Source organism: Peromyscus leucopus, chromosome 5, assembly GCF_004664715.2.
Source record: "Peromyscus leucopus breed LL Stock chromosome 5, UCI_PerLeu_2.1, whole genome shotgun sequence".
Lineage (NCBI taxonomy): Eukaryota > Metazoa > Chordata > Mammalia > Rodentia > Cricetidae > Peromyscus > Peromyscus leucopus.
The window spans coordinates 68150975-68176157 of NC_051067.1; the positions used below are offsets into that span (position 1 = coordinate 68150975).

At 39.6% G+C, this 25183-nt stretch overlaps 1 protein-coding gene across 1 annotated transcript in view; it reads right to left on the minus strand.

Annotated features, from left to right (window-relative positions):
- The window catches only part of Nsun6 (NOP2/Sun RNA methyltransferase 6), a 62671-nt gene extending 42072 nt beyond the window's left edge, over window positions 1-20599 (minus strand). The window contains exons 1-6 of the mRNA XM_028870506.2: window positions 20180-20599; window positions 18602-18757; window positions 12397-12476; window positions 4949-5058; window positions 3295-3448; window positions 1515-1596 (exon numbers count right to left, since the gene is read on the minus strand). Of these exons, the coding sequence (XP_028726339.1) occupies window positions 1515-1596; window positions 3295-3448; window positions 4949-5058; window positions 12397-12476; window positions 18602-18757; window positions 20180-20254 (657 nt within the window). The 5' untranslated portion in view covers window positions 20255-20599. The remainder of the gene's footprint in view (window positions 1-1514; window positions 1597-3294; window positions 3449-4948; window positions 5059-12396; window positions 12477-18601; window positions 18758-20179) is intronic.
- Window positions 20600-25183: the final 4584 nt, after the last annotated feature.

A 25183-nucleotide genomic window follows, 5' to 3' on the forward strand; every position in this document is an offset into this window, starting at 1 on the left:
TGAAGTATATATGAAACACTTGTGAAACATAAATACTCAGTACACATTAACTGCAATCATTATTATAATTTTTAGTCAGTTTCACTAGCCAATCAATGACCAGTTACATATAATATTGTAATATTACATATAATAAAAGTTTCCACTAGAAAAATGAGAAAAGTTAAACTCTATCCTCAAATACAAAAGCTTTAGTCCAGCAGTGGTCTAATTCTTTTGTTACGGAATGACAAACAATAACTTTGTGGCATGAATGGATATTATGGATCACAAATTGTCATGTGATTTATATTTTATAACCATCCCTGAGCTGTTTTTACAGTTGGAAATCCAGGGGGCTTGAGATGCAGCTCAGCAGTTAAGAGAGTGTACTGTTCTTGCAGAGCAGCTGGGTTTGGTTACCAACATTCACATTAGGCAGCTCCCAATCACCCCCACTCCAGCTTGTGGGGCTCTAACACCTTCTTCTGGCCTCTTGGCACCTGCACTTGGAGCACATACCCACACTGCACAAATACATACATACATACATACATACATACATACATACATACATACACACACACTGAAAAAAGAATATAAAGTCCCAAATCAGGGAAGGTAGCTGAAGTTGGTATAACAGTAAGAGATGTAAAAGAAGTCTGTACTACATGGATTTCTCCTTTCCAAAGTCTAAACTAAATTATATGATGAGGAGGCTTATGGTCCTTTATCCTACCAAAGCGAAAATTAGCACTTCTTTCATTGTTAGCAATGTGAAAGTGTGCAGAAAACACCCACAGTGAGTCATGGGTGTGTTGGCAAATAACCACCAAGTGAAAGCAAGCAAACAAAATCACCTGAAGTGATTCACAACCAAGCAGGCAGAAGGCTGTGGGTCCTGACACTTCACCTCATCCCTAAGGAGGTTAAGTGACAGCAAACACCTTCTGGTTTTCCCAGAGTTGTAAAGGATCTTTTGGGTTTAATTCTGGGAAGAGAAGAAAGAACGGAGCTCCTGGATTTGGCTTTAACTTCAGATGCTGCCAGTTATTAGCAGTGTGACTTGACCAAGAACCCCAACAGATCTAGTCTTCAGTATTTCTACTTCACAAAATAACAGCACTGAAATGAGCTGATGTCAGTGAATGTTCTTAAGAAGCCAAAAACTGAAAAGAGCTCATGATGTCACAGCACTTCATCAACAAGCTGACAAAATCTGCCAGCAGCAAGCCATTGGCATATTACTCTTACAGCTAGAAGCCACAGCTGCACATCAGTACTTCTGACTAACATTCTGAGATAAAAAGCAGTCAGTATATCACATCATTAAATCACCTTTGGACATTGAGGACAGATAAGTGCATTAAAATTAATATAGGAAAAGAAAACAAGAGTGCTCGTAAGACTGTCTTAGTATTTGACAATGGTAGGTCAGAATATGAAGAGACCACAAGAACATCAATAAGAGAGAAAAATAATTTCTAATAATTTATCTGAGTGATTCAATGTCACTCAATTTTTACTTTACTCACCTGTAAAAATAAGTAACTGGGTAGAACATTGTCAAATGAAGGGCTGAGATATATGGGTTCTGTCATTCTTATGCCTATACCTCTAAAAAGTAAGAAATTAAACATTAGTCTGTATAAGTTAGTATGTATTTCTAGGAACACCCACTATGACACATCAAATATAAACTGTTCTTCATTTTTAAGACTTCTTTTATTTAACAACAAATTACATAGTCCTGTGGATTGCTTTTTATTTTATAGGAGAGGTAATCCATATAAATAAATAAACAAATAAAGTTACATAACTATTTTAGTAAGCACAAGAGTTCCTTTAAAGAGGTCAATAAATTAAAAAGGAAACAAGACCTAATTCTTATTGCTTCGTTCTAATCTTTCCGGTAGCACCAACAGGGAAAATACCAACACTCAGGCTGATGTTGAGCAATGACAAAGGAAAGACCCTGCTCTACCCCATCTTTTTAAAGAAAAGCTGCCCAGTACACCCAGTATACCCAGTACTGACACTGTCCCCAGTTGACCTATTCTACCTCTGTCCCATTTCCCTAGTGGCAGTGGAGCTTCTGGGACGGGAAGGGCTGGGAACAGGAAGGGCATGACGTACAGTGATTCATAAAGACAAACACTGCACCTGAGAGGCGTGCTCCATAACTATCAAAGCGGGAGAGAGCTCACCAGCACTGGCAGAGAGAACCAACAGGCTCTTTGAAGAATGGCTACCTTTTACTCCCACTATAAAAGCAAACATGGTTCAGCACATCACTAGAAACACTGCATCAAATGAGAGGCTGAGGAGCACTCTTTATTACTCATCAACTAAAGTGGGCAGTCAAAGCTACCAACTTCCTACTACAGACACAGAGACATATAACTCTATCAACAAAACATTGCAAGGAGAATAAAACCAGGTTCTAGACACTTGCCAAGTTTTTCTTTCTTAGACCTTAAGAGGCTAATCATCTGTTTCTTCAGGAAAACTGATTTCATTCACATAGGAAAACTGCTCCAATGTGACAAACTGTCCAGGAACGAGGGCTATGGCCCCCTTCTAAACAGCTCAATTCACAGTACTTAGCACTATGTGCCAACTTTGGAGTAATGGCGCTCCACAGCACTCCTAAAACAAGCTAAAGAAAGCAAAGTGGGGCCTCCTTTGTTCATGGCCTCAATCTACTTAGTGCAACCAACATCCAGAGATGATTTAGAACTAATTCTATTTCACTGTGGCTTGAACAAATTGAAACATTTAGTTTTGATGACAAACATTCATGAGTGCTACAATTCAAGTCTAATTTTCTTTTGCTTAAAATAATTTTTTTATATTTGATTTACATTAAAATTAAACTTTTCTTTGACAAAATGAGAATGTTTGAAAAGGTAAGTAATCTAATTCTGTATTAAGATAAGTATTGTTCTTCAAAGTTTAAACAATTAAAATCTAAAAGGACAAGTAAAATTCTTAAACAATTACAGTGTGATCAGTCACTCACCCGGGCTTTTTGTTTTGTTTTGCATTGCTGAGGACTGAACCAGGGCCTCAGGCAGAGCAGCGCTGCACCCTAACCCTGAGCTTTGTCCACATTCTACTGCTTTGGTTTTTAATCCACTTACCCTTTTTGACCAAAAAAGAGCTCTTTCCACAAAGATGGAAATATGAGCTCATTTTTTCCAGTTGAAGTCATTTAAAAATTTATGTAGTAAAACAAAACACACCTTTTCACTCTTTAGAACTTTTTGAACCACAGAAAGGATGCTATTTCCCCCACAGAGCTCAGTGACATACTTCAGATCGGGTATCCCATTGAAGATATCTTTACGGCTTAGTTCAGAAATTCCATTTCCAAGAAATACTTTAGTTCCATCAAATTCTTTGGCTCCTTTCTTACATTTCCCTTTAATATCAGAATATACGGAAATAACATCTCCAGCTTTCATAACTAAGTTAAAGAAGAAAATCAGACTGTTAATCCATGCTTTGGCAGACTAGTGAAAAATCCTTCAAGCTAAAATGGTTATCTGTAGAGACATCAATTATGGACAAGAAACAATCCAAACTGGCTCATTATCTCAGCATAATCTTCAATAGCAACTCAACTCTTAGCTTTTAAACATTCCCTAACATCTAAATGGACAAGTGATTTTCATTACAAACACAGAAATGGTACTCAAACCATTGATCTAAATCTTCAACTAAACAGGAAGTATCATCTATATGACTTATTTTCCCAAAATCTAATACTAAGTAAAAGTTATTATATAAGTCTTAGTATCATGACTCAACATTCCAAGTTGCCTACAAAAAGATTCAACAAATATGTACACTAAAAAAGAAGCCAGGGCCATGCTAGCAATCAGGCCAGCTAGCAATCATTTTCCAGATCATCATACACACAGTGTATGAACACGTCTGTAATAGATCTAAACTAGTGCTTCCTGATACAAGCCCAATAAGGTCCCACTGAAGCAACAAAGCACATTTAATTCAAAATCACCAAAGTGAACCCATGAAGAACATCAAGTTCATCCCACTGTCTAGGATTCTGGATGTCACCCAGATAAATGTCCTGAGACTAGATAGCGGTTTTAAGGCAGTGAAGCCAGGAACAGAAAATGGAGCTTCACTACCTTTTGTAAAAACATGTCTGTGCACATACGCATCCATGCTTGTGCCATGTGTACCAGGGAACCTGCAGAGGCTAGAGTTACAGGCAGTTGTGAGCAACCTGACATAGTGGAAAGGTAACTCTGGTCCTCTGCAAGAGCAGCAAGTGCTCTTAACTATGAACATTCAGTCTCCTTCACTATCATTTTACAGTCTATATTTCTCTGTTCCCTAGAGAAATATCATCATAATGGCTCTCATGTGGGAAAGCAGAACAGTGACAGAAAAACTTTATGTGGATGCCTAATTGTCTTAAGTTCTGCTTCCTATGGCTGTGACAAAAGCCACTTAAGGAGAAAGGGTCAATGGCTCAAGGTTCCAGGTTCCAGTCCATCACTGTGGGGAAATCAAGGCAGCAAGAACTTGAAGCTGCTAGTCATATCACATCACATCCAGTCAGGAGCAGAGAGCAACTAATAATGCACACATGCTAGCTAGCATTCAGCTGGCTTTCTCCACTCCTAGACAATCCAGGATCCCATTTCCTAAGGAATTCTGCTAATATCAGGCAAGCTTCCCCACCCCAGTTAACATTATCAGGACAACCTCAGATATGCCACAAGCGAGGGGATCTAGACAACCCCCCATTGAGTCCCTTCCCAAATGACTCTACATTGTGTCAATAACAATTAAAATTAACTATCACATTTATTTTTAGAGGATAAAATCCTCCACAGAAAATGTCGGGGAATACATAACAAAGGCAGAGTTAATGTATGTAAATTCCAACTGATCACACTCATGAATTGTAGGGTGCCCCAAATCTTATACCTACATTTGGAAGCTGCCACAATTCCTGGAACGTAGACATGGGCTCCTCTCAATACCGCATTGCCACACTGTGCTCCAACAGTCACTTCACACTGTTGCTTTTCTATGTTCTTTCTAGGAATATTTAAACACAAAAAAGAATAATATTCTTCTAGTGCCATAAGCCTTTACATGTTTCATTAGAGATAGTAGTAGATGGATATGATCAATCCACACAGTATAAATATATAAAACTTTTAAAAAGTAAAATATTATTAAAAAAGACTTCCTATACATAGCCTGTTAAGTCTTGATTTTCCTGAATAAATCACAAAGAAAAGGCTAAAAAAGAAAGATACATACAAAGCTGCAGTGTAAAAAGCAGGGGAGAAAAGGTAAAAGAATGGCCCTTGAGAAAAGAAAACACAAAAAGGCCAGCAGGAGAGATGACTTGGCAGGAAAAGGCAGCTGCGGCCAGGGCTGGGGTCCTGAATTCCATACCCCTGGGTCCACGTGGTAGGAGACATCTGATTTCTGCATGTTGTCCTCTGACCACCCCCACCCGCCCACACACACAGAGAATTGAAAAAAAGAAAGAAAAAGAAAAGAGGGCCCTCTGGTGGAAAGAAGGCAAGTGGCCTGAGAAGCTGCTGGTCATTTAACAAGCAATATTGTTTTCATAACAGCATTAGGAGTTAAATAGATTTTGCTGCCTTCAAAACCTAAAGGATTATAATACAAAAGGAATGAAAATACTTCTAAAGTGGTATATTGTTGCATGGTAAATTATGAATATTTTAAGCTAAACAAAAGAAAACAAATTACCCTTCCTTCATTTGCTGCTCAGCCTTCAGTTGTCCATCTTCTCACATCCAGATCATTCTTTCCTCACACCACTCACTGATCCTGGCATCATTCCTAAGAGGGAAAACTCTTCCTGACCAGCACTCAGCAGTCCTGAGCACTGCATTCCCAGTGAGCTTCTCTGGCTGGCCGGATTTCTCAGGTGTTGCCACCACTCACTGCAGAGTAAACTGAGTGTTTCCCATCTTTCCCCTAAGATGGCTGATGACCAAATCTCACAGCACTTATCAACCTCACACCTTCCTGGTCCCACACATTCACATTCTGTGCCTACTTCTTAAAGAGGCTTATTCCTCCACCTTCAAAACATGCCACCATGTATAACTCCCCCATACGCTAGCCACTGGCAATCTTAACCCACAGTTAGTCACAGTGCTATGAGACTGTGACTATATATTGGAGACCCAACATATCAGGAAGGTAACTTGTTAAAAGAGCAGACTGAACACCACAGTGAAACCAGTCACCAAAACCCAAAGAACAACAGCAAAATATCCTCAGCATTTCATATTTCAAGATTTAGAACTGGCATTTCTACTGATGTAGAAATAACTACACATAGATGAACCACAGTCACTCCAAACTCAACAAATACAAAGCAGTATTTATTGCCTATATATGCCTTAAATTCTTGGCATGAAAGCAGGTCTTTTCATGCTCAGACTTGAATGAAATATACCTAGATAATTAAACTAGAAGGCTCAAAGCTATGGTCTACAGATGTCTCCATACGTACACCTGTTATAAACTGTAATTCTCAGTACAACAGTATTATAAGTATAGGATCTCTGCCTTCATGAATGGATGGAGGCTGCTCTAGGGCTTGTAGAAATGGGCTCCCTCTCACTTAGGCTCATACCCTCCATCACATGAGGCTACAGAGGGAAGGCCAGGTGTCAGCACCTTGGTCTTAGAACTGCCAGCCTCTAGAACTGTGGGAAGCAAACTGGTGTTCTTTATTACCTGATCTCCAGCATTTACAATAACACAGACTAAGACATTCTGCACAATCCTAACCCTTTTGCAAAGTGAGAGTCATGGTGTGTCTATCTGATAGTTCTCCTAAGCCCATTACTCAATTTCCCAACTTATGTCTTTGTTTGCTTCATCTATTCTTTACAGCATTAGATGGGTGTTGGTTTCTGTCTTAGTTAGGGTTTCTACTGCTGTGAAGAGACACCATGACCACGGCAACTCTTATAAAAGGAAAAACATTTAATTGGGGTGGCTTACATTTTCAGAGGTTTAGTCCATTATCATCATAGTGCAACATAGTGTCGGAGAAGTAGCCGAGTACCCTACGCCATCCTACACCTTGACTTGCAGGCAACAGGAAGTGCTCAGAGGCACTGGGCTGTTTCTTGAGCATATATGAGACCTCAAAGCCCGCCTCCACTGTGACACACTTCCTCCAACAAGAACACACCTACTCCAACGAGGCCACACCTCCTAATAGTGCTTATGAGCCTATGAATTACATTCAAACTTCCACTGTTTCATTCTCAAGTGTCTAGATACACATTTTTGGGAGGCTTTCAGTTTTTTTTGGTATTTGTTTTGTTTTGCTCTTTTTTTCACTTGGGACTTCAGGCTTGTAGTTCCTAAAGCTGTCTTTCACAACTGTGGAGAGTTCCTAGTCCTCACATTTTCTTACTACTGTCTTTCACCAATCATTTCTATTCTTCACATCTGGAACCCAGGCTGCCTTTTCCTTTCTGTTCTTAAATTGCTTTCATATTTCTAAGTTCTTTGTCTCTGCTGCACTGTAGTTAATTTCCTCTGAATCATCAGCTAGATCAGTATTTTTTTTTCTTTTGGTTTCTCAAGACAGATACATTTGAAGGCTGTGTCTAAATTTAACTTATGAAACAAGTGCTTAATTTCAATGATACTTGATCTTTGTATCAACTTGTTTTTCCTCTTAAGTCTTTTATGCCTAATCATTTTAAGAAAGTCATTATGTGTCTACCAGATAGATCTAATTTGTTAAAGTTTTTGGGGAAATTCCCCTGCCATTTATTGTACACACTGTTTTCTCACGGTAGGTTGATTCCTAATACAGTGTGAAGTGAAAAGTATGTGGCATGGATTCAGAACATGTGAAGACAGAAGATTTGGGCTTGATTTCCACCATGCCTTTCAAGACCTGACAAAAAATCAAACATCTGTGGCAATTTCCTAGATTGAAGGTTCTAAGACAACTGCAGTAGTCAGAAGAAAACTCTAAGACTCTGGCAGATCTACAACCACTCATTCTGCATTCTCAGGAGGATTTTTCCTCAAATCTAGATCTTACAATGAGAGACCTTCTTCCTAATAACTATGTTAGGCTGACTGCTGGATAGTCTTCATTGTCAGCATTAACCCATTGCTAAAACCAAAAACAATACATTTGGAAAACCAGCCATTAGCCAGCTTTTCCCAAAGCCCAGCTCCCTAATATTAGTTCAAGTTCTTCTAGTTGGTCCTGTTTATTCTTATTAACTCCTCACTTTCACTCATGTTCTTCATTGGCTTTGCATTTTATGAAACACTTTACTCTCTCTATTTAGGATTCCCAAAAGTATACAGCAAAAGCCTTTTCAGATTATCAAGTTTACTATATTATTAGAACGAAAAGACTGTAGTAACTTCCTAGCTGGTCTACAGCTTTGCAATTCATGTTCTTGTGAAAAAGATTCCTTGCAATTTCAGTTGTAACCTGATCTAAAAAATGCAATGAATGCTAAACATATGGATATACATTTATATTAATAATAAACTTCAGAAACTACTTTACTATGAGAATAACAGTTTGATTAAATGTTCCATTTATTTTTTAACAATTTTTTTTCATTTTTTTAATGTGTATTGATGTTTTGCCATGGGTGTCCATACCCTGGAACTGGAGTTGCAGACAGTTGTGAGCTTCCATGTGGGTGCTGGAAATTGAACCCACGTCTTTTGGAAGAGCAGTCAGGGCTCTTAACTGCTGAGCCATCTCTCCAACACCACCGCCCCCATTTATTTTTAAATGCTTACAATACAACCACTGAACTCATTTCATGAGGCACTATTTCATGAGTAACTTCTGCCAGTGTCATTCCTAAGCCTCGGCTCTAATCACTACCCTTATTCCCAGTCTTTGGCTGCTATGCTTTTAATAAAAACAAAACAGTCCTCTGCATTTCCTAGCCTGCCTCTCTCAACTTCTTGACTTCACCTGCCCTTCTGAAAACCAACTGAGAAGTCAAATGTGAGCATTTTCAAGGCTCACCACATCTTTTCATGCCTTTGCGCCTTTGCTTTTATTCTCTCCTTATCCAGCACACCCTTGTACTCCCTATCTCCTCCATTACTAATTACTAATCATCTTTAACTGAAATAAAACATTTGCCACCGGGCGGTGGTGGCGCACGCCTTTAATCCCAGCACTCGGGAGGCAGAGCCAGGCGGATCTCTGTGAGTTCAAGGCCAGCCTGGGCTACCAAGTGAGTTCCAGGAAAGGCGCAAAGCTACACAGAGAAACCCTGTCTCGAAAAACCAAAAAAAAAAAAAAAAAAAACAAAAAAACATTTGCCAATCCCTATGATCTCAGACCTCCCTAGTCTATCTCTAATGGCACTTTCCTTGTACTTCTAAATGGAAAGCCTAACAGGATGACTTGCTCCAGAGCTCCCTGACTGCAGACTCAACAACTGATGTCTCATCTTTGTGACCCAACATGCCCTACACACAGCACAAATTCAGAACCTCTTGTGAAATGAGACTCTTCAGAGTGTTAACAGGAAAGTTAAGGAGAGAGCAGAAGATGCTCAGTGTACTCAATCCCCAGAACTCACTCCTGCAAGTTCTCCTGTGACTTCCACACTCAAGCCCACACACATACACATAAAAAATTTAAAGAAAGGGGAGACATGCAGGAAGACTTTGTGCAACATGGAACCTGTGCCTACATGGTACCAAAAGAGTAATCTTAATAAGTACAAGGAAGATTAAAAGGATGCACAAAAGCCAGGCAGTGGTGGCACACACCTTCCCAGCACTTGGGAGGCAGAGGCAGGTGAATCTCTGTGAGTTTGAGACCAGCCTGGTCTACAAAGCAAGTTCCATGGAAACCCTGCCTCAAAAAATCAAAACAAAAAACAACAAGCAAATACAAAAACAAAGGGTGCGCAAAAGGGGAAATACTTCGAATATGTCTCTGTGTCTTCAAATGCACTCAAGAAAAAACTCAAAAAAAAAAGAGAAAGAGAACAATGAAAATACAAAACAATAAAAACAAACTGTTTTAGCTTAGGACACAAATGGCAGCAAAATTTCTGAAATCAAATTTAGTTAGAAACAGGTACGAACTGCTAACTCATAATGAAATATATACAATGCACATGCACTGTTCTAATCAATTACTGAAGCCAGCAAAGGATTTTAGTTCCCACTAGAGAAACCAGAAAAACAAAGCAGGAAGACAGACAACTTACATAATATACTATTGGCAAAGGGCCACTTTTAAAACAGAGTTCATGTCCAAGGCATGCAGCAGCCTCTGAACAGTAGCTCATGCCATGAGAATTAACTTTGAGACTGCTCACACAATTCTAAATAGTCACTCTTGCCAACAATGATAAAATTGTCTTAGTTCCCATAAAGTAAAAACCCGAACTAAATTCTACTCATTAACAGCAACAAGCTAAAACTTAGTGTGCTATATATAGCATGCCTAGCATCCCAGCACAGAGAGGTAGAGACAAATGGATGGAGAGTTGGAAGCCAGGCTATGCTGGCTGTACAGCCTACCTATCTACATACCTCATATTGTATGTGAGGAGAGAAAAGAAAACAACACAGAAAATTAAATGAAAGTAAGGTTATTATGACATAATGAGACAGCCAAAAGCTGAAGCTAATCAATTGCAATTCTGCATCCCCAGAAAAAATGTAAACTAAATGGCCTGTGATTACCGTATATTGTAGCCACTGCTTCAGAATTAAGAAGCAGAATCAACATGGGTTGTCCTGTAAGGTAGAAGAATACAAGAAAGCTTTCCAAGCTGATCACAGAGCTGTACATTGTGGTAGACTGGGTCTTGGTTAGGCAGCTGCATATTTTATATATATATATATATATATATATGTATGTATGTATATATACATATATATATAGCAACATTTAGCAAACTAGACACAGACCATGCCTCTACAATGAGTATATAAATTGCACCTCTGTTCAACTATGTAGTCTATAAAATCAAATTTTAATTACAAAACTAATACATGTTTATAATAAAAAAATTATTTAAATAAAAGTCTCCATTTCTCTGAATCCAACCTCATTAGCATAAACCACTGTTCATAGGTAGATGAGGTATATCTAGACACTTTCTATATATAATAAACAAAAATGTATAGCTTTCTGTTTAAGTTCTAAATATTATAATTATTCTAAGTGAGGCAGCTAGCTTTTGATAGATCATAAACATCATTGTTGCTTCATAAAACCCTGCCATCCTAATAGTTGCATATTTCATAGCATGGATCAAGTAAAGCACAATTTATAAGATCATTGTTTTGTTACTATCAAACTACTACAAAGCTTTAGCAATACGAGCATTTTTATATTTACCATAATTCAAGTTTAAATATTTTATAGCATAATTAGGGACTTTAATGTACTACCTGGGAAGAAATCTTCATTATAATGAGGATTATACATTATACATTATAATGTAATATTATACATTATACATTATAATGATTATTACAAGCCTCTTTTTCAATTTTCAAAAATACATCTTCCAAATATATTAATGAGGAGAACTAGGTAACCAATAAGTTGACATAATTGTTAAGTATGAAATTTTACAAACCCAATTATGAAATATAATATTTTATGTATTTATTTATTTTGTAACTCAAAAAAACATTTTAATGCTGGAATCTCATAAGAAATGTAAGTAGTTGGGTGTGGTGGCATATGCCTTTAATCCCAGCACTCAGGAGGCAGAGACAAGTGGATCGCTGTGAGTTCAAGGCCAGCCTGGTCTATAGAGTGAGTTCCAGGACAGCCAGGACTACACAGAGAAACCCTGTCTCAAAAAAACCAATTAAAAAAAAAGAAAGACAGAAGTAAACTGGCTGGGGAGATGGCTCAGCAGTTAAGGGCCCCTGTTGCTCTTGTAGAGAAGCCAGGTTCAGTCCCGGCATTCACATGGCAGCTTCCAGCTGTCTCTAACTGCAGCTCCAGGGGATCTGATGCCCTCTTCTGGCCTTTGCAGACATGAGGCATGTACATGGTATCACATACACAAGCAGACAAACACTTGTACACATCAAATAAAGATAAATAAATCCTTTTTAAAAAGAAATAGAAGTAAACAAGTGAAACTTCTAAAAAGTTAGAATAACATCCATCATGGTACTACACAGACATAAGATGCATTATTTCAAGGTCTCAGGCCCAGTCCTAGTCTTTTAGCATAGTACACAACAGAACGTGAAGTACTCGGTTACAGACTGGTGACTTCAGTTTCTAGGGAGTTTTTAAGAATGCAGACAATACTGCCAACAAGCGAAGATCTTGGGAGAAATTTTAATTTAGAAGAATAAACGGAAAAGAAAACAGCCACAAACCTCGGTCCAGTCACGGGAATGAGTAAGACATCTGGGAGGGCTGGATGCCGAAGAACAGGAATGCTGAATCCGCTGAATTGCTATTAAAAACAAGCACACCCAGTTATAGAGCACCCAGTGCACTCGGGAAATCTCACAGGCTTCTCCATGTCACCATGAATGAGGTGATAAAGAACCCAGTGCAATTGGTAAATCGCAACAAGTTTCACAGTGTCACCATCTCCCACCAGAGGAAGCTTGATTTAGGCCTATTTGACCCTACTTCATGGAATACCGTGAAAGTAAACACTTCTCTAAGTATTTCCTCTCTGATTCAATGTTAGCCTAACTTAAGAGGGACAGAGTGCTGGGGGCCAAACATCCTGAGCAAGTGCTGAACCACTGAGATGCACCCTGAGCTCGTTTTTCATTTTTCATTTTGAGTTAATCTCCCTACATTGCCCACACCTGCCTCAAGCTTTCAGTCCTCCTGTCTCTGATTCTGTAGGAGCTGAAGTTACAGGCACAGGCCACCACACCCAGTTCTGGCTTCTTTACAGGATTCAATTTTGCTTACTGTTCAATTTAAAAAACACAAACCGTGTTTATTTTAAGTGACTTACTCAGAAAACATGTTTCTACTCATAATCACATGCAGGTACCATGTTTTAAGCTGGGTACAGTGGTATACACCTGTAATCCCAGCACTGGGGAGGATGAGGAAGGAGGATCATGAATACAAGGGAAACCTGAGCTACTCAGTAAGTTACAGGTGAGCCCTGGATACATAATCAAATCCTAACTCACATACACACAGAGAAAGTAATTTTAAAAGTTTCAGAATAGGACATTAAAGATTGAAATTACTAAATATGACATATACCATGAACACTGGAGGCTATGTCATTTTTGAAATCAAAATGTACTTTCATTAGAAGGTCAGGATTTTGAAAATTGATTATGCTTACTTAGCTGTTTAGACAGGAAATACACACAGGGCCTGGAGCTATAAGTTACTGGCACAGCTTACATAGACTCACTGTGGCCATCTCTTTCCAATTCTACAGATACACTAGAAGTTTGAGGTCAATTTTCATGCTAGTGTTTATACCATGTAAAATTATCAAACACCATAAGTCAGGGTTATTTTTCTTTGAAAACATGTTGCTGAATATGAGCCACTAAATTGCTACTACGGGCTAAGTTTCAGTGGGCAGCCTCTGAGCAGCATGGTAAAGAGCAGACAGCAGGCCTGAGAACAGGCACTCTATGCAGTCTATGGGGGAAAATACACAAATATTTGATAAAAGTTTATGCATGAGGCTTGGATTTACACATTTGTTAATTTCCCCATACTACCTGAAATAACAAAACTAATTGCAACACATTGCAGAATCCATACCAATTATAAGTGTGCAAATCCAGATTATTTCTAAATGGAGGAGAAAAAAAATCCCACATTTTAGAAAGTAAGTCCACAAAGCCAACACCTCTCCTGACTTCCTCCAAAGGATATTTCAGACTATGAGCACACCCAGCAGGTGACTGATGGACAATCTGGGTGGTGAGTCCTTTCTCACGGAGGCCAGACCCTTTCCTTTCCTTCTTCCTCCCTCTCGGCTTCGCCGTTTTGATGACCTTACAGAGAAACCACTGCAAACATGGCAAGGAGGAGATGAATTTTGTCATGTATTTCTGTTCAGCAATTCTTCTTGCTTTATACCACAGCAATTGTTTTACATAGAGATGAGTCTATGTCGTGTCAAGACTTCTTCTCCTTTCCTATCAGAACAAGTGAACCGGATACAGAAAGAAAACTTCACACAAGTGACTCCCTTCCACCACAACACACACGAGCTGTTTTTGTCTAGCCAAGTATACTGCCCAATATCTTCCAGTTTCTTTCCTCCACCCTTTAAATGTTTTAATTAATAACAAAAATGTATTTGAAGCCGGGCAGTGGTGGTGCACGCCTTTAATCCCAGCACTCGGGAGACAGAGCCAGGCGGATCTCTTTGAGTTTGAGGCCAGCCTGGGCTACAGAGTGAGTTCCAGGAAAGGCGCAAAGCTACACAGGGAAACCCTGTCTCGAAAAACAAACAAACAAAAAAAAGTATTTGACATTTACTTTCCTCTAAGGGGGTGGGAGCGCATGCTAAGGTGTACACATGGAGGTCCCGGGACACCTGGTCAGCTCTCTTCTACCATGCAGTTTCTGGTCATCAGGCTTGGCAGCAAGCACCACCCTTACCCACCAAACCATCCCACTCCTGCACCCCTCCCTTTTTTAAAACAGCCGTTCAAAGGTATAATTCATATGTCATAAGATCCACCCACTCCATATATATGTTAAGAGATTTTCAGTACATTGAAAGAACTGCACAATTGTCAGTTTCAGGTCGCTTCCATCACCCCACGAAAGTCTCCCAAGCCCATCTGCCAGCATTTCCTGTTGTCATCCTAGGCAACTACTCTTCTTTCTTTCTGTATAATTTGCTTTTTCTAAACCTTTTGTGTAATACAAGATATGATATCTTGTCTCTTACTTCATGTCTTGAGGTTAATCCATACCTTAGTATATTTCAGTAACTACTTATATTGCTGACCAGTATCTTACCATAGGAATATTCTAATTATCTGTCACTAGTTGGATCATATTTCCCGTTCACTATTACGCATAATGCTGCAATGTAGACTCACGGCCAGGAATTTGTGAACACATGTTTTTTTTTACTTTTTCAGGTAGATGCCGTGGAGTGGAATCACTGGGGTACCTTGTACATTTCTCTACAAGTCTTTAAGAGATGACAACACTGTTTTCTAGAGCGGTCTCACGATCTTAGGTTACCAACTATGATGTAGGAAGGCCCCAGCTTATTCCTTCTCACTAGCCAAGGGATATTATCCCAATATGTGGTCAGAGAAATGTGAGCATAGAACACCAAGTGTTTTTCCATCTGAGCTGTTCTTGGCACACGCAGAGTTGGGGTGAAAGAAGGAGGAAGTGTCCAATCTCACACTCCTGATCCCCTCTCACTCTATAACTAGGAATTGTCCTATCAGTTTCCCATCGAGTGCCAACTGTTTGGGCTTTCCTGCTCAGCTTTATTTATTTATTTATTTATTATTATTATTACTACTATTTTTGTGTATGTAAGTGTAGATGTGCATGCGGCACAGTGTGTGTGCAGAGGTCAGAGGACAACTCTATGGAGCTGGTTTTCTCCTTCCATCTTTACATGAATTCTGGCTTATGCGGCAAGTGCCCTAACTCACTGAGCCATCTCAATGGCCTCTCTTAATTTAACTATAAGGAAAGGGACCCTGTAGTGGGTAGCCATTCCAGCTTTGATCTGGAAGTTCCAACCCCCACTGAGGCTTTGGCAACTGTCACGCCTACAAGGTGGGCCAAGGGAGGCGCCTAGAGACCTGAGATCTGGATGGGCCAGCTCGCTCTCTGTTCCTGGACCCTGGACCCTAGATGGTGGAGGTTGACCGAGCAGAGCTCCAGAGAACACCGCTGGACTGCGATACACCTTCCCCAGACCCCGCGACCTACCTATCCCTTCATTTGTAAGTTACCCATTAAATAAATCTTCCTTTTAACTACGTGGAGTGGCCTTAATAATTTCACCAATAGGACCCAGTCTAGAGTGACACTTTAGATCTTAGCTCCTTCGATGCTGTTCCTATCAGATTAAGATGCCAGAGTAGCACATCTGTTAGAAATGAAAGCAATTTGGATTTGTCAGCATTTCACACACCTTCCAATACTCTGGAAACGGTTGCTTTCCTTTTAGCCAAAGGTATATGCACATGCTATGAATATGTACTTTTTGGTTGCTTAAAGGAACTGCTCATATTTTATGCCTGCCTTTGCTCTCAACAACAGCATCACTGTCCACGAAGAAACATCTTCATGTTTTGTTTAATTATTGTACTACATCTTAAGTTTCATACACTCACACATCACAGCTGGGTTTTGTGGAGCTTTTGTCTGTCTGTGTCTATAGTGCTAGGACTCGAAATCAGAGTTCTCAAACACTGAGGTGAATCCTCAGTCTTACTCGGTTCTTCTGAGAGCACCATCAGCTAGTCCAACATGAAATTATAGAACTATCACCCAAAACAGCATGACATGAGAGATGTGCCACGAAGATGATGAGATTAAAGGAAAAGGAAGAGGCTGAGGGTAGTGCAGTTGGAAAGGGGTTTGCCATGCAAGCATGAAAACCTCAATTTGGTCCCTAGAACCAAATGCTGGGGTTGGAAAAAAAAAAAAAAGCCATGTATGGCGGCACACACTTGCAATCCTAACTCTGAGAAGGTGGTGAGCTCCAGGTCAAAGAGAGACCTTATCGCCAACATAAGGTGGATGGCGCCTGGGGAACAACGCTCAAGGTTGACCTCTTGTGTACCTCCCGCCCCAAACATGCATACATGTACACACAAGCACACACACAAAGGAGACAACTGAATCAATGCCAGTGGCATTTAACAGTCTAACATTCCAATTACTGTATTTACTCTACACTGATAACAGCCTGTGATACACAATTGGATCTGTAATCATGTTTCTTGTTTTTTTAATTTATATAAGAATTAGATGGAACCAGATCTGCTTACACCCACCAGTTATTTGTCATCAAATTTTTTTTTTTTTTTTTTTTTTTTTTTTGGTTTTTCGAGACAGGGTTTCTCTGTGTAGCTTTGCGCCTTTTCTTGGAACTCACTTGGCAGCCCAGGCTGGCCTCGAACTCACAAAGATCCACCTGCCTCTACCTCCCGAGTGCTGGGATTAAAGGCGTGCGCCACCACCGCCCGGCGTCATCAAATATTTTATAACTACAATATGCAATTCATAAGTAAATCCCTCCACCATCAATTTCCTTCCAACCTTACGTCTCTTTGGAGACAAATTTCAGGGTACAATGTCATAACACAAAATACAAAGCTCTTGAAAATAAAGAGGTAACAATATAAGCAATATGAGTCCAATATAAACACCATAATCAAATACTACTTTTCTGCTTAATTATAAAATGCCACTTCACAGTATTGTTTCCACTTAGAACATGAGCAATTCTGATAAAATCTATTGGTTAAAAATTTTAAAACCATATTCTTCATATTGTCCTAATTTGGTGGTTTTACAACAAGACACATATGTTTAATTCAATTAACCACAATTAAAAGGAAAACCCTGAGGTGGTGAACTGAAAGTGTGACTCCATGATGCAGCTTCTGTGAGGTCACCACTCATCATGGGGTGGGACTTTGCAGATGCAGCTAGCTGTTCAGGGTCGCTCACTCTCCTAAAAGGACCATTCACCCATGCTCTATAAGCATGCCCAATAAACTCATTCGTTCACCCCAAAATTATTTTAAAAACACTTATGATTCTACAACTACTTAGCAGGTCTCCTCACATCTCTGAACTCATCTTAAAGCACAATCAACCCTCCTAATCATTTATATGCTACTCATTATATGATTAGGTTTACACATCAGAAGGAACGTTTTCATATATTTTAATGATAAAGCCTGTAGGGCTTAGAGTCTCAGCCTAAGTATAATAAACTTAGACTCAGAAGTTCCAGGCCCATTCTAACCTCACCTCTTATAATCTTAGAATAGTTTAACATTTATAACTTAATTTCCTTATTTATAAAACTGAAATATCCACAAAGGTTTATATCTCTTTATTCAGTAGGGTTCTATTTTGAGTGTAAATATATTAAGAAGTACAGTTATAGCGTATACTTAATTGACATGTACCGTTGAAATGCTGTCAATATATCATTGATGTATATGATTTAATTGAATACTAAAGGCATGTAAAAGGTAATACTTCTTTTTTTTTTTTTTTTTTTGGTTTTTTCGAGACAGGGTTTCTCTGTGTAGCTTTGCGCCTTTCCTGGAGCTCACCTGGTAGCCCAGGCTGGCCTTGAACTCACAGAGATCCGCCTGGCTCTGCCTCCCGAGTGCTGGGATTAAAGGCGTGCGCCGCCACCACCGCCCGGCTGGTAATACTTCTATGTCTAAAATATATTCCTTATTCCATAACACTTCCACTATGAATGTTTAAAAATTATGAAATAATAAACTCTAAATATTCAGAACCTTAAAAAAATTGGAATATTATATTGTTCATGGGATTTTGATGGAGCACACTGCGGCAAGAGTATAGAAGTGTGATTGCCTAATATGTTACAGGTGAACAAACCTTCTGAAGCTCTTCAAGCAGCAGACCTCTGACATTCTCAACTGATGCTAAGTGTGTATTCACTCTGACAGTTGTGAAGGACGGAGGGTGTGACAAGTGAATGAGCAGAGCTTCAAATTTCCTCTCTGCTTCTTGTTTGCTTGAGGCAGACACAACCTGAAATGAAAAGAACCACGATTTCAATTTCAATGGGTATCAATCAGTCTTAACATATGTAAGGCTTAGTTTTGTTTGATATTATTTCTTTCCTTTCCAAACTGTTTGACAACAGTTTCTCTTTTTAAAATTCATATACCTTTTGGGTATAAAACTGCTGAAAATGATTGCTAAATATTCCTTCCTCTCTTAACATACACTTTATAGGGCCCCTTGAGCTAAACATAAAACACTTTCTCTTTCCATATAGTCTATCCTCTTAACATAATCAGGGAAAAAGACATAGAAATCAGTTTTAAAATCCCAGCTCCAATAATGTTCAAAAATAAAAAGCATGTAGTGGATTTAGTTTTGCTAGAAAATCAAAAATTTAGGAAAAAACATCAAAGTTGCCTGGGGTGGCAGGGTAGGGTGATCAGAACATGTAAGAACCTTTCATTAGAAGGCAATCCCCAGGGGCTGGAGAGGTGGCTCAGTGGTTGAGAAGGCAATCCCCATTCACTGGGAACTTCTGTGTTAAGTGTGTCCGGTAACAAGTAACTGACACTTTTTTGAAGACTCCCTCCCTGCCAAACCAACATAGCTGCTTTCCCTTAAGTTTGATGCCCAAGACAACTTTTGAAAGTACGTTTAAATCTGTTCCATTTTGACGGAGTAAATTAAGCTTTAACAGTGAGATTAATTCAAGGTAATTCATAAGAAAATAGTGCTTTCCATCAAGGTATGGTGGGGCACGCCTATAATCCCAGCACTCAGGAGGCAGAGGCAGTCCGATCTCTGTGAGTTTGAGGCCAGCCTGGTATAAGATGTGAATTCCAGGATAGTCAGGGCTATGTGCAGAACCCTATCTCAATAAGTAAAATAAATGAATGAATGAATGAATTAATTAATTAATTAATAAACCAAGCTTTGAAGATCTAAATCTGACTTTTTCTTTCATTACATCTGAGCTTTAGTTGTTTGACAGTTAGGTCAGTTTGGACTCTGATTTCAGTTCTTAAAAACGAGACCAAATCACTCTACCAAGACTGCTTAGACTAAAATGTAGAGGTTTACAACCAAACAACTGAGAGAACTTAAAGAGGCACTCAGTGCGCCCCACTCAACTGAGTCCAAGAGCATGCGCTTTAAAAGAACCTGTCCATCTTCTCCGTGAAATCTAGAGGTTTGTGGCCAGGGAACTTTCCCTGTTGATTTCGCTCTCCCTTCAGTACCAAGTGTACTGGTAAGCACATAACACTTTTTTTCCTGATATCTAAGTTCGAGCACATATATTCATGGTATCTCAGTAAGAATCAATGCAAGACATTCTAACAGTCTAGTGTCAAAAACCAAGGCTGTAAAGATTGCCCTTTTTGTTTTCTTTCTGCTTCCCGAGAAGCTGTACTTGAATTGTTGCAAATATCTATTTATATGACCTACCTCCTTGTTCATAAAGCTCTCTTTGAGATAGTTTTCAACTTCAGGTCTCAAAGATATCTTAGGAAAAACAGGCATTTCTTTTTGTCTTTTTGAAGTTGTCCAAGAAAATTGTTGGGAAGCTTTTTGTTTGTGTTTTTCTTTTCTTTTTTCTTTCTTTCTTTCGGAATTATAGCGAACAGTCTTGCCAGCCAATAGCCGAGCAGAGTGCCTTGAGGGGCTGCGTTCAGGAGTGAGCAGGGCCCAGGATTTGTCGTTCTCTAGGATGCTGTGAGAAAACTCCGAACGCCACTGAGACGCTGAGCCAAAAGACGGCTTCGTGACAAATAAATATACCTAGACGCACATCGGAAACCGGCTAGCGACGACTTCCACTCTGACATACTATTTTCCAAAACCGCGCCCCCAACTCGGGCTCAGAAAGTCGCTTCCTGGTCGCGTCACTTCCGGTGCCTGCAGCTCACTCTTCTGTGCACGCCCCATCTGCAACTGCCAATCACCTCCAGTCCTGACCCAGGAGGGTTCCTGCGAGGAACGCTCTTTGCCTGATTCACCACGGGGCTCCCGGCCTGGAAAGAGCAGAATACCTTGCTAGTCTGAGGGAGATTTACAATTTGTGTCCCCGGTGCAAGTAGTAGGGAAGGCCACAATTTATTTGACCTTGGATTTCATGAAGTTATTTCCCTCCCTCAGACACACGAATCTGAATATCAGCTGTGAAACAACACAACCCTCTCTTTAAAAAAAACAACAAAAATGTATTTACGTCTTGTGTATGAATGCTTTGCCCGCGTGCATGTATGTGCACCACGTGCTTGCCTGTTGGATCTCCTGGAACTGAAGTTATGATGGTTGTGAGCCATCATTTGGGTGCTGGCAATGGAACCGGGGTCCTATGCAAGAACAAGTGCTCTTTACTGTTAAGCCATCTCTCTGGCCCTAATATCCATAATTTTTCAATGTGCTAACACCCATGAGTACTCAGGTAAAACTTAAAAGCCCTAACAGTCTTTACAATTAGTCATAAGGCTAATAGTTAACGTACTTTAGAGCGCGAAAAGAGCCTTGATGTGACTTTCCTTATCGTAGTGAGGAGAAAGGGATTTAAAAATAAGTAACCAAAAAGCCACAGGGCTGTTGTATACCTGATCATGATGGGCAGTCTGTCTCTGCCGCTGAGCGGTTTTGTTTTGCTTTTTTTTTTTGGTTTTGTTTTGTGCTTTTTGTTGTTCTGAGCAGTATCTCATTGATAACTGTAGGAAAGGGTTGTTGTTGGGTTTTGTTTTGTTTTCTTAAATCTTTTAGGTTTTCACATTGACTTTAAAAAAATATATACCTGCTCCTTTCCATGTCATGCCAGCTGTTTATTAGGTGAAAACACTGTGGCAATGGCACTCTGCCATGGTTCTGCAACATGGTTATAAACAAGTTTTTCAATGAGTAAACCAAGGCTCCAAAAGCTGAAAGAACTTTCCATTATCTCATTTAAAAAAAAAAAAAAAAAAAAAAAAAAAAAAAGACTTAGGACCAGTAAGTTGTTTTCAGAAACCAATACCCAGTCTTTCCGCAGTATCATGTATCTTCAGTGAATGCATGGGGTTCTTTCTTGATCAAATCATCTGAAATCAGTAAAGAAAATGTCCAAGAGACACATGTTTTGAAAACACTACATGAATTTCCTGAGAAGACAACATCTATTCACCCCAAATAAGAAGAGTGAAGTGACCAAAGAAAAACTTGACAAGTCAAGCTTGGAAAAATAAATTTGTTTGCTAGGCTTACTTACATACAGCAGGATGGGTACTTCACGGGCAGCTGCACCACCCAAAATTCCCACCACACTCTATTTTTCCTATTATATATGGCTGTATTCTAGGTCTATAGCTGAGCTGACATAAACAGAGAGCTACCGGTATAAAAGCAGCAGAGGTGACCCAGACTCAGACAACAACATGAGGCCCGGATGAACCAAGCTCTGGGGAAGGCTGTGTGTTCATGTGTGCTCTAGCCTTGCTGTCACGGCCATCCTGCCGCTGTCAGTAGACACTGTCCAGCCTGGGAAGGGCAGCCCGTTCTGCTGCAGTCTGGCAGGTAGAACAGGTAAGCGGCATCCTGTGGCAACATGGATGCCTTGGCGAGGATTCAGAGGACTAGCCAACCATACGAAGGAAGGGAATTCTGACAGGTGATTTTGTAGTGGCCCTGACATTAGCTGCAGTAGAAATCTTTAGAAATAAAGAAAACCAGAACTGGAATGTAGACTCCAGGAGGGAGAAATTTCATTTCCACATAGTGTATTCATTGTTTGACATATAAAGGCCACTCCCTGAATGACTAATCGAACACAGACACCTTTGTGAAGTAGAAAAGGAAATGACTGTTAAACATACATTTGATATAAAGTAGTTCACTACTTCAGAACATTGAACAGTGACTAGATATTTATATTAATCTTGGCTAGATATGATTGTAGTGGCAGTTATGTGGATGAGTAGGTGTGCTGATGTTGTACAACTAAAATCAAGAAAACATGTCATAAATCTGCAGTTGGTAGAGTGTGCATGTACTGTCTAAGCAAAGGAAGACTCCTATAGGAATACAGGCATGCAGAAGTCACTGAGGCTATGCATTTTTAAAGGGATTGTATGGCCCCCAGGTAGGGACTGATGGAAGGAATACATCTCAGATATAATCCCATCATTTTAAGCTTGTTTATGGCACTCCAAAATTGAACTTCACATAAGAAGATTTAATCCTTATTTAATTTCATGAGGAGGGGTCACAAGGTGAAGGGGAGGTGATTTTAGAAAGGCTACCAACAAGGGTGATATTCTTAAATGGTGAAGAAACACTGATTTCAAAGTAGCTTCTTCACTCCCAATGCAAAAAAGGGCAACCAATTTCTATCTAACCTCCAGTTTCTATCTAATTCTCTCATTTTATATTTTATCATATTCACCTTTTATTTCTTCTACCACAACCTGACCTCATTTCATCTCTGAGGATGTTATTTCAGATTGATCCTGGGAACAGAATCTTAATTCTGGATTCTAGACTTCTGCAGTAAAGGCAACTTACTCCTTTTTCTTTCATTGCTTTTCTCTTGGATTTGTGTGAATGAGCACAAATTGTGTGTGTGTGTGTGTGTGTGTGTGTGTGTGTGTGTACAAATGTGTGTGTGCAGGTGTAAGTTCATATGCATGCATATGCATGTGAAAGCCAGAGATCAATGTAGCAATCCCAGTTGCTCCCCACTTTATCTTGGGGAGACAAGTTCTCTCACTGAATCTGGAACTGTCTGATTCAGCTGGATTGACTGGCCAGTAAGCTCCAGGGATCTGCACACACTCCTGGCCCAGTATTGTGGTATATTTGTACACTGTGTGAAGATGAATTACTCTAATAAAAAGCTGGGGGGCGGAGGGGCTGGAGAGGTGGCTCAAAGGTTAAGAGCGCTGACTGCTCTTCCAGAGGTCCTGAGTTCAATTCCCAGCAACCACATGGTGGCTCACAACCATCTGTAATGAGATCTGGTGCCCTCTTCTGGCCTGCAGTCATATATGCTGTATACATAATAAATAAATACATCTTTTAAAAAAAAAGCTGAGTGGTCAAGCTAGGCAGCAGGTTTAGGCAGGACTTCTAGGCAAAGAGAGAAAGTAGAAGGGAGAATCTAGGGGAGGGAAGGGGAGTACAGAGGGAGGGAGGGAGGGACAGTGACAGGAACAGGGACGAGGAGAGGTGGGGAGAAGACAGGAGGAAGCAGGGTGGCCTGTATGTGACAGAATGTAGATTAATAGAATTGGGTTAATTTAACTTATAAGAGCTAGTTAAAAACAAGCCTAAGCTAAGGCCAAACTTTTCATAATTAGTAAGTCTCCATATTGTTGTTAGCTGGCATCCCAAAGAAAAATCTGACTACAGCCTAACTGTTTTTTTGTTTGTTTGTTTGTTTGTTTGTTTTGTTTTAAACACAAATGCTGGGCATCTAAAATTTCTCCTTAGCTGCATTTGTTTGTTTGTTTGTTTTTGAGACAGACCCTCCTTATTTAGCCCAGGGTGTTCTTGATTCACAATCCTCCTACCTCAACCTTGTGAGAGACAGGATTATAGGCATTTACCACAACACTCAGCTCCTCCTGATAATCCTACATGTTCTATAAAAACAACATGACTTCTACACACATCCATTTAGCCACAAATCTAATCCTGTAAATATAGTATCTCAGCTTTCAAATACAGTTGTCATTTGAGAAAATACAAACTAGGACCTACAGTGTCTGGAAAGCCAAAGAATGAATATAATCTAGTTCAGAATGCTGCCAGGATTAAGCACATCAGCTTTTGGATTTGTTCATCTTTAGTTCTATAAATTATAGTCTATACCTTACCTGAACCTCCTCATTTCTCTTGCTGTGATTACAAAACGTTGAGGATTAGCAACACAACTGGCTACAAGCCTGACCTCTCTGAAGATCCACCAGTCCAAGCCTAAATCCCTGCTGTCCTGTCCTGAATGTATCCTTGCCAGTTGAGAAAGAAACAAACAGTAAAGATTCTGAAAATAAAATGCCTTTAACTTTAGAGGATGGAGTTTATCAAGTTGTTGAATGAGCCATATCTTCTTAATTGTTAAGAATTTCACTACCAATCTAGACTGCTATGATTCATATGATGGCTCTTGCACACTGGGCAAATTATTAAGAGTTCTTACACCTTATTTTTCTCATCTAAATGGAGATAACATGTCATGCTTTATGGTGTTACTAAAGACTGCACATTAGATAACCTGCTTTAAAGCGTGTTGGAAAAGGCCAACCTTCTCTAAGTGTTAGATGATATGATCACCCATGTTGAAGGAATGGCTGTCAGTCTTCACTCAGCAGGAAGAACTGAAGTGACCCAAATTCTGACACATCAGGAATTAACTAGTTTATGTAAGGGAGGCATGAGTGCAGATTTCTGGGTTTTAATGAAGTTATAAAAAAGTGTGTAATAGGTCCCACC